This window comes from Crassostrea angulata, chromosome 8 (genome assembly GCF_025612915.1).
Source record: "Crassostrea angulata isolate pt1a10 chromosome 8, ASM2561291v2, whole genome shotgun sequence".
Classification (NCBI taxonomy): Eukaryota; Metazoa; Mollusca; class Bivalvia; order Ostreida; family Ostreidae; genus Magallana; species Magallana angulata.
In genome coordinates this window covers 22,506,014-22,516,928 of record NC_069118.1, presented here as the reverse complement: position 1 = coordinate 22,516,928, position 10,915 = coordinate 22,506,014, and the positions used below count along the sequence as shown (strand labels likewise).

The 10,915-nt window shown below is 32.1% G+C and overlaps 1 protein-coding gene across 2 annotated transcripts; it reads left to right on the top strand.

The window, feature by feature from the left end:
- The first annotated feature begins 216 nt into the window (after positions 1-216).
- LOC128160102 (meprin A subunit beta-like) lies at positions 217-10,556 on the top strand. 2 transcript variants are annotated; one of them, XM_052823368.1, is made up of 9 exons: positions 846-965; positions 1,135-1,210; positions 1,755-1,899; positions 6,118-6,299; positions 6,603-6,842; positions 6,949-6,972; positions 8,247-8,387; positions 9,731-9,981; positions 10,230-10,556. In XM_052823368.1, exons 1-9 carry the CDS (start codon positions 906-908, stop codon positions 10,329-10,331), a joined length of 1,221 nt encoding a protein of 406 aa, XP_052679328.1. In that variant the 5' UTR covers positions 846-905; the 3' UTR covers positions 10,332-10,556. The 2 variants fall into 2 exon arrangements, with proteins under 2 accessions (XP_052679329.1, XP_052679328.1); XM_052823369.1 differs by lacking the exons at positions 846-965; positions 1,135-1,210; positions 1,755-1,899 and adding an exon at positions 217-292.
- The last annotated feature ends 359 nt before the right edge of the window (positions 10,557-10,915 follow it).

The following is a 10,915-nucleotide window of genomic DNA, read 5'->3' as shown; positions in this document are numbered from 1 at the left end:
TAGAACAAGTTTTATGCGTCTCTTTGATTTTGGCGCTCGTCTGTTGTGTAAATAAGTTTTATTTAAGCAAATTAAACTTATTTTATCTTGATAGATTTGTTGGAGTAATATTATTGTCTTTCGATACTTTCTATACTTTCATGTTTGCTTAGCTGATCGACGATACAATTCGACAGTTGATTAATGATTTAAGTGATGTATTAAACTCTGGGAGCCCGAATTGCATAAAGTTTACAAAAATGAACAGATTTGGATCTGCTCCTTTTTATATTACTTTTAAATATTCAGGAAGGTAACTATAACGAATGTGGTATTGTCAACATGTTTATACAAAATGAAAATAATGTAACATTGTCAATAATTTATCGCACAATTGCAGATTTAGGGATCATGACATAGAATCATTCTTTGAATAATATGAGGTTATCAATGCGGTCGTGTGTGATCAAATCTATCGTAAAGTCTTTTGGGCTTCATTGGATTTGACCACCCGGCCATACTGAAACGCAAGAAATTTGTATTATACAGACAAAAAATTGCCGCATATTCAAACTTTAAAAAAAACAGTATGTTTTTTTCTACTGCATAGAGGTTTAAGTAAACAGCCTTATACATCCATCCAAAAATTTATAATATCACAATTTTGTAGTAAAATGATTTTACACTTTCTTACATTCGGTTGTTTTTCTTCAAATAGTTTTAACTTTGTAAAAATGAATGTTTTTGTAATCTATTGATATATTGATAAAAATGAATATAAAATAGTTCTGTAGTTTGATATCAAAAGCACATTGCGAGATCGATGACACTGTATATTCTAGCATGAATCATTTTTCTTATCTCATCACGGAAGTAAAAAAGTGTTAACGAAAAAGTTGCTTGCGGTGTAAAACTAAACAAAAGATATGCTTCGTTGTTTTGTGAAAGTACTAATGTTTTTGGGATATTTTAATCAATTATCATATGTAAGTAATGCATCTTTTCATACATCTGTTCATATCATCTCAGTCCTTTATTTATAATTTGTAATTTCTATATCAAAATACATGTACGTACTCATTATCTAAACAAAAGAATAAATATCGAACAATGTTTTTTTATTTCATTTTTCTGCTTTTTAAAAAACCCTTGTAGGGAACAATTCAGCTTTGGGAAAATATCGATGGTTCCCCCGGAGGAACTCTGTATTACATAATGAGAGGTTTTCCAAGTAAGTATATTGTATACAACGCATGCATTTAGAATATTTCAAAACAAAAACATTTTAATTAAACAATAAAGAGGCGACTCTAAAAATCATCAAACAGCATACAATTTGCATATTTATTTATGTATACTTTGTGAAAAGAAAAATGGTCTTGATTCATTTCTTAACAATCATGGTATTTCATGCACGATCAATATAAATTGATATACTAGTAAATGTTATTTTATCTTCCGCCTATCAATAAACTGACACATTGTGTGCTGTGCGTTTTCTTAACTCTTGTCCTTTCGTCGGAAAAAAAATAATGGATTCGCTTTAACAAATACATTTTAAAAGCAATGTTATATATTTTAATTAGCGTTTAAAGATACAAAGTAATTGACAATGGAGTGGTGGTGTTAGAACAAGTTTTACGCGTCTATTTGATTTAGCATTCATCTGTTATGCAAATAAGTTTTATTTAAGCAAATTAAACTTATTTTATCTTGATAGATTTGTTGGAGTAAACATAATATTATTGTCTTTCTATACTTTTATGTTTGCTTAGATGATTGCATCGGTGATACCATTCGACAGACGATTAATGATATAAGTGATGTATTAAACTCTGGAAGCCCGAATTGCATAAAGTTTACAAAGATAAACGAATTTGGATCTGCTCCTTTTTATATTACTTTTAAATATGCAGGAAGGTAACTATAACGAATGTGGTATTGTCGGTTGGTCCGTTAACCTTTATTTTATTTGGTTGTATCAACGCTATTAACTGTTTTTATCATCAAAATTAGTACTTTTTTGAAATATCAGTTTGCATTCTATTCAAGCCGACAACGTCATAATTCTTCCATTCTTTGTTACTTTTTTTGTCATTGGGTGAGGATTAGGTTATTTCTTGTTAAAATAAATCTTAAGTATTCTGTCTTCTTTTAAATAATATTATTGAGGTACATGTATAGCGGTTTTTTCCCATTATTTCGCCTAAAATGTAGCGCTCTTGCGAAAATGATACATTTTCTTCAATATAATACAAATATTTAGTTAAAAAGTATTTGAAGAAATGCAATTCACATAAATGCCATGTTTAAATCATGTTTTGTCTGGAATATATATGACAATACTTAGTGCGAAATAAGAAGCTGGGTGTTTGACTATTTGAATCACTTTAAACCAAAGAAACTCGTTCAACGTTACGTTCTATATGTCTTGTAGTAAACTTTTACATTGAATTTATTTGGTTTAAGGTTGCTTTGTTATGACAATATATTTCAATTAGTGACTTTTCTTATTTTAAACTATATATAGTCACATACGAAAGGAAAGGAAAGACTTGTAAAGTGCTATATGTGTGGCATAGTGGTAACGCGTACATATCTTTTCCAGTTTGCCGTCGTTGGGTCGATTTCATTAAGAAGTATTTTTTTCTTTTCATTCTAACACGAGAAGATAATCGAATTCAAATTACATGTATTTAATCTGCTGGATTTCTTTCAAATTATCTTGTATAATTCCTAGTATGAGCACACCAAATATAAACAGGTCTTTTCAAAACCTCTATACTCTATTAAACATTCATTGCATTTTGCTGGAATTTATCACAGTTCGGAAAATCAACTGACTTTATACCCTGAGCTCTACACATCCAGTTCTCAATGAAGGGTTTATGAATTTATACATGACAAATCAATGGTTTCAGGCACCATTATGAAATCAGTACTTAAGTATTGCGACAGGTACCTGTATCTATTTTTAGTAACACGTACTTTCCGTTCAAACACGAGTATATTTTGGGGAAAGGCGCTACCCCAACTGGTAAATATTTGACTCATATATTTGAGTAGTTATACATGTATTCTTTTTGATAAAGCAATAAATAAATAAAATTATGTATATATATATATATATATATATATATATATATATATATATATATATATATATATATATATATATATATATATATATACTGTGGAATCATTAGATTTCGTGATGGCTCAATTTTCGTGGAATTCGTGGGCACCTCTTATCAACGAATTATCATCCCCACGAATTAATAAATTAGGGCTATAAAGTCATAATCCTTTTGTATGTATACGAAAATACACGAAATTACATCCCCATGAGCCTGTAAAATTTAAGCATTCCACGAAAATTGTTCCCCATGAATTTTAATGATTTCACAGTATATATATATATATATATATATATATATATATATATATATATATATATATATATATATATATATATATATATATATATATATATATAGTATTAACAAAGAGTTGTCAATGATTTTTGGGAAATTTATTTTGTCTTCAAATCTATGGAGGGTAATTGTGTTTAAAAAAATCAAGGCCTGTTAACTTGTAAATCCGAATATGCAATCATGTTGGTGCGTGAGCCTGAGTATGAATGAGTGTAATTTTGATTGTGTAACTTATAAAACTCAGGCTTAAAACACTCCAGAGTTGACCCGGAGGCCTTCAATCTAATTTTTCCTACATATGCACTATTGCAGCTGTAAAATGCTGTTTGTTTATTACATGCAACACTTTTCATCTGTAGTCTCTGCATTTGTATCTCCGTTTTCTGAAATAGCACAGCTGACATGTTACAAATCAACAAATGTAAAGTCTACAAGTTTGTCGAATTTTGACATGACCATATACGGAAACAGTGATTTCACCGATAGAAAAGACTAGCTGCAGGTATTAAAGGAATGCTGTAATCGCCCGAATGGGGACGGAAAAAAAATATTATGTAGGCCTATAATCGTATTATCTCTGGATAACAACCTTTCTAAGGAAGTATGATTTTTTTGAAAAATACACTATGAGCTTGGTGTATATTTTATCAAGAGAATGTATAAAAGATGCGAGTGAGGAATTCGATCGGCTTCAGATATCTTCTAATAGATGGAAAAAATACAGATAACGACTTTGTTTGAATGTATATGTTTATAGATATACACGCACTTTTTTAGATTACATGCAACAAATTGTTAATGTAGGGAGTCGGCTATATAAAGAAAATATCTCCAAAAGCATCCTTATCGCTACCACAAAGTTATGACAAGACCCCCCCCCCCCTCCCCCGGCGAAAAATTACACGGGGTCGGCCAGTTGGTCAATTAAATAACTGAGTTGCAAAGTTATCAATAAAAAAAACTATACTTAAAGACATTGATTTTAAAATTTTGATTAATATGAGACATAAGAAGCGACAACCCCCCCCCCCCCTCCCAAAAAAAAAAATTCCAAAGACAAGGTTAACTGTCGTGAACATATAGGGAAAAAAGCCTATTATGCAGGTGAAAATTGGCAATTTCTTTTTTATTTCAAGCAATTATACCAGTATTAAGGGATATGAGTATGACGTCCCGAATATCGGTTCAATTAGTAAAGTTACTTGATAAAAATTTTCCGCAGAGCTATTATAATACAGCTTTACAGCCACATGTGAACATGTACTGTTTACCATTTAGCAGCTACTTGATTTTGAAAAAATTACATCGGACTCACTCCGTTCCTTAATTTCAGAAATCCACTTTCCGAAGAAAAAACATAATTACAAAAACATAGACATACTAGAATACCCTTACTATTTCTTCAAGACCTTTCAATTTTTAACAAAACTTTGTGTTTTAATTGTTATTATTATCAAACTTCTTTTTATAACACTTTTAGATTGTTTAATTATTTATCTTGCACTTGCACAACAAAATCATTTTGATATTTTAAAAAAGTACAAATAAATGTATAGTTACATATATTTTTACGCGAAAAATTACCAAATCTTTTCAAGTCGTTTTATTCTAACTAATTCTAACTAATTCAGAAAAATAACAACAAGAAAAGCTCTCACTGTGACAGCAAACCGGATTTTCTTTTGTGTGAACAGTATCCATAACCCATTTGTCAATCCTGAATTAATAAATACTACCTGTCCAGAGAAATGGGGTACTCTATATGCAATATTTTTGCCAAAAATGAAGTTCAACAGCTAGTATGTTTTTCCATAAATTATCAGATATCAAAATCCTAGCAATTTACATACCTCTGATATATGTTTAGTTGATCTGCAAAAGAACAACTACCTATCTTGAAAACTGTACGAGGAGTTACCGGTACAGAAGGGCACCCTTTTGGCAGCCACCCGCCCGCCAGCCATTTTCACTATTTCAATAACCGGATTTTTCCTTGGAAATCCCGGTTAAAAATTCTCTCAAAATTCTTAGAATTCAGAAGCAATGGAGGTACATGGGACCTCACGGCGGTCTCCGGACCCCACGCCATTCAAAATATATTCACCCCCTTAGGAAATTCCTTGATCCGTCTCATTCTAGAAAACAATTTTTATATACATGAACCTCTTCCTGTTTGGTCCAGTTTCAATCACATCTCAATAACTTTTCTAAAATTAATACCGGTATTTTCGATAGAAAAAGTGTCGTTCATTATAAGCTTATTGCAACAGTTTAGCTGAATATTATGTTTATTTTTGTCCATTCCGGCGATTACGGCATGCCTTTTCCCGCAGCAAAGCAGTTGCCATATAAGGTCATGTCAAAATTCGACAAACTTGTAGACTTTACATTTGTCAATTTGTATCATCAGATGTGCTATTGCCGATTCTGAAGATAGAAATGCAGAAACTACGGATTGAAAGTGTGCAAAGTTGAAGGTTTAATTAACTAATGAAAACAATAAAGCTGCAAAATGTGCTCAGAACCGAGTCAAATCTTACATGTGTTTATACCCGAATTTTATAGGTTACACGGTCAGAGTTACACTTCTATACTTAGGTTTACACACTTACACAATTGTATAGTTTACAGGTCTGGTTTTTTTAACACGATTAACCTCCATACAAATCAATGTCTCAATGATGATCTAATGTTTATTTTGAAGTTGTGTCATGAACATTCCCAGCCCTGGAATCAGTGTAAACACAATAGATGTTTCAATAAACAGTGATTGTTTTGATCAAAGGAAGCTAGTATACAACCTAGCAAGAATTCTTGGATTACCAGACGAACACACTCGACCAGACAGGGACAAGTATCTGACAATACACTGGGATAATATTAGCAGTAATGAATTCATTCATGTACATATATTATTCAAAATATCAATGATTACATTTAAAAACTCAAATAGTTTTGTGTTCTTCCTTCAAACAAATTATAGTGAATGCGATTCAAATCAAAGGTGACCTCACGCTATGAACAATTTTTACAATAGGCTTTCACTTCGTTTTAATCATAGAATCATTTTAGTTCAAAATTCATTTTGAATTATTTATTCCCTGGAGTTTCATGCAAAGCAGGATGTATATAAATTGTTTCTTAAACATCACAATCTTAATTAATCATTTCAACTTGTAAATTATTTAGAAGACACATATGCATACCGGAGCAACCTCTACAACAAGTCAACCCCTGACTTTTGGGACAATATCCATAATATGCCGTACGATTATACCTCTGTTACTCACGTTAGACCATTCGAACACGCTCTAGATAGCAGAAAGCCAACGGTGTCTACTAAATACCCAGGGGTGTATTTTGGTGACCATATGAACCTGAGTGTTATTGATGTCCAAAAAATTAGAAAGCTTTATCACTGTCAACAAAGTAAGTGTGAACAACTAGTTTCTTTACACAAAGTAGAGTAACTGCAATTCTAATTACAATTAAACTAAATTACAAGTAAACTTATTTTGGATATATTATTTTGTAGACGACGAGAGTCAAGATTTTACCGGTAAGAACATATAAATAAATCGAACACAGAACAAATGGTTTTGATTGAAAAGAACATGTTTTATTTTTGCTTTTAACTTACTGATAACTTGCTGATGATGTTCTGCTATCTCATCTAGTTTTGTTATTGATACAAATATGCACCATTTGTTCCTCAAGCATCAGCTCTAATACATTTTTTCTGTGTTATTTAATGAATTACATATAATTAAAGCACGGATACAGACCAACTTAACATTTTTGCAGAGAAAGAAATGGGCAGGGGATTTACTTCATATTTTTTCCCCTTTTCAATGAGCACCATTTACAACCAACGCATTTAAAATATAGATATAAAGCTCAAATCATGCATGCAATAACTTTTGAACAGGGGCGTACAAGGCGTTGCATATCCCCACTCGGAGCAATGAAGACGAAATAATTTCAATTCAAGTTAGAATATTAATTTTAAACTTGTATGCATTGTTTTCATTATAAATTTCACGATGGAAGTCAATATTGTGCTTTCATTCTATAAACATGACAGGTATTGGTTTTCAAATTAGGCTGCACATCATTTTTTGCCTAAATTTTGGATCATTCAATGTTCTTCATCGCAAAATTAGTTTTGAATGGGCCCTGACTCCATCCTAAAAATTCTTTTATTTAAAGAATAAGTTTATTTTGATTTTTATTATTAATTTATTAAAATGGAGTCTAGACTCATAATGGGTCAAATTTGTGATTTCACCAAAAACGTTTTACTTTATAAATTATTGTCAACGAGTTAAATTTATTCATAGGTGATCTAATGTGTCAACGTAGCTCACTGTGATAGGCGGAGGCTCGTACTCCATCCTTCTCTATGGAGAGGGTGTTCGAATCGTATAGACGGCGTTTTATTTTTAATTCATTTGCCTTTAAGTAAAACGTGTTTTGCTTTTCTATTGAATATGAGAAAAATATTTAATACCATTTACGTTATGACAACAATTACGTAATGTTCATGTTCTGTAATACAATGTCGAATAAAAATGGCGCTAACACAGATATAAAATCATGATGTAATGATTAGAAAGCATCAAATAAAACAAAGGAGATAAGTACCAAGTACATGTATTATTGTATATCATTTATTTGTCAGAGAATGCAGTTCTATATTATACATGTACATGTACATGTATTGATGCACAGTTTCAAATGTAAAGATTTTTTATATGTTCATATGCCATTTTAAAATCCTGGGTACGGGGGGATTTGTCAGGCCTTATACGCTCTTGTCCTTTTACCCTCCAGAGTACCGCCCAGTCCATTGTACGTTTGATCTTCCTCTGTGTGGTTTGGTCAATGACTGGACATCATCTGGTGACAAGTGGACAGAGAAAAAAGGACCGGTGTCTGACAGAGGCCCACAGACGGACCACTCTAACGGGGCTGGTGAGGAAAACACTCCATGATTATCGTTATAACAGTCTTAAATATGAAACAATAGCTTTATGAAAACACTCGAAGTAAGGAATAATATTTGGCCGGTTTACTAATTTTGAATTCTTGTATATAAGTATATGATTTATTAACAAAAAAATCAATATTATTAGCAAATTTAAAATGTTATGCAGAGTGAAGGAAAACAATATTGCTTCACGTTGTTGTTTAGAACTTTTTATTGAAACATTTATTTGATAGGACAATTAAAAATTTGATTATATATGAATTATATTTGATATAGAAAAATAACCGTTCTATAGAGGTTTGAAAAATCTCAAATATAAGTATCGGGATGACTTTTTCCATGATTTAACATAGAATGTCAAGAAATTGTTTAATTTCTACATAATTCCTCTAAAGCCTTAAAGTAAGGGAAAAGATTCTTTAAAGCAATTGTGACGTCATAATGGTTCTAGCTCCAAAAAGGCATTCTGGAATATGCATTTACTAGATCTTGACCTTATTCAATAAATAGTCACCGGGATATGAAGTTGGTTGGTCACGTTATCAAATCCTTCGAAGCTCGAATGGCTTCTTATACTCTGTCCCAGGTTTTTGCTTCCACCACTTTTAGCTTGATATTTCGATGATAATAAATACCTTTGTGCTTAAACTACGTTCATCCACTAATAATAAAAATATCCAGATTATCTGTTTTGAAACGCCCCCTCTACCGCTTCAGGTTTCAATACACATCCCAAAATAGAAAGTCTACGGAGATTTTGCATTGTATCAGCCATTAATAAGCCCGGATGATAACGTTGATTAAGTGTGCGAGGTGTCCCGACTACTTCCGAATGGAGAAAAGATGTAAACATTTCCCATTATAAATTTTCGTACCTGTAAACTTTTATGAGTGAAAAGGGATAATTTGTCAATGAAGATATCTTGGATATTTTTCATTTCGTCGATTTCAACATTACTATACTTCTTTCACAGGTATGTGTATTTTTATAAAAAATCATCAATAAGTGATGGAAGCAATAACTTGGGACAGACTTTAGTAGATTTGATCACGTAGCAACCAACTTCATATTACGGTGAACTTTTTAACAATGATGTTCATTACCTATATTTACATTTGAAAAAGACAAATCGTTAAGAACTGTTATTATTACCGAGATATTATGTTTACAATAACCAAAGCGACAAGCGATCACCGCGTGCTATGATCATTGTGATGTCATGAAAAAGTTCATACAGAATTGAACGTTTTCGCCATTCTACAGTATAGGTTCATCTAAGGAAACATTTTTGCAAATGTAAATATCACCGTACATTAATACCAACAGGAAAGTACATGTATTTGAACGCTTCGGACACACTCCGAACAGCTTCCCTGGTCAGTGTCCATGAGATCTCCCCGGGCCCCGTGTGTGTGTCCCTGTACTACTACATGGATCACAACACTACTACCCTGACCATCTCCCAGAAGGAGTCAACCAGTGGTCAAATTACCACGATCAAGGAAATCGTCGGCAGCGAAGAGGTTTCGTCGTGGACCGAAGTCATGTTTAACACTACGGTTACAACTCCATGGCGGGTGTGTATTTTTTCTCAGACAGAGAAAGAGAGGGGGGGGGCGAAATCTTTAACGTCTTTGTTGGCTGAAACACAAGAAACCAGAAAAGTTTGTCTTTATACGAAGTTGTTCAATAGATTTATTTTTAATTTATTGGTTTTCACGTGGTTTACACTTCTCGGTTTTCTTATTTTAACACCCAAACAACATCTACCAGTTGATTTCAATGTAATCATTGCTTCTAAATGGTATGTGTTCGTACATTTCAGATTATGATTGAAGGTAGCAGCGAGGAAGGTGAAATCGCAATTGATGACGTCACAGTCCAGTATGGCGACTGTCCTGTATATAATAAATGCGGGGGACAATAATGCTTCATACCTCTAATTGTTACCACTTTAAGATTAGTCTTTTTTTTCTTTTGAGTTATTTGTTGTGTATTTTTTTTTCCTTATTGGTATCCTTCTAATTTATTCATCTGCAGTTACTAAGAAAACATACTGTAGTAATTAAGGCTTTGCAAAAGCGCAAATAATGCATATTCTTCCTCTTTATGTTATCAAAACGGATCTTTAATAAATATTATCAAAACTTTCTTTCATCATTCATCATACGTATCATTGAATTTTGCGCTTCCTTTTAATGTAAATAAAGCGCAAATCGGTGAACTAAGAGAAAATGAATTTTGGGAATGATTTTTACAACAATTATCAGTGATAATAACTTTTACATTAGTCATTAGTGTTTCACTTATTTAGAACCCAAACTTGAATTATTTCCAAAGTTTCAGCTGTTTTAGGAGTTTTGTAAGATACAAATGTAGACCTATGTTAAACACCGTTATAGTTGATAAGTGCATAACAGAATCATTCCCTGTTTAGAAAGTCTGTATCGCTATTCTTAACTTCGTTAAATCCTTGACTTAAGTGTACCTTTTCCGACCGATTTGTCTGTA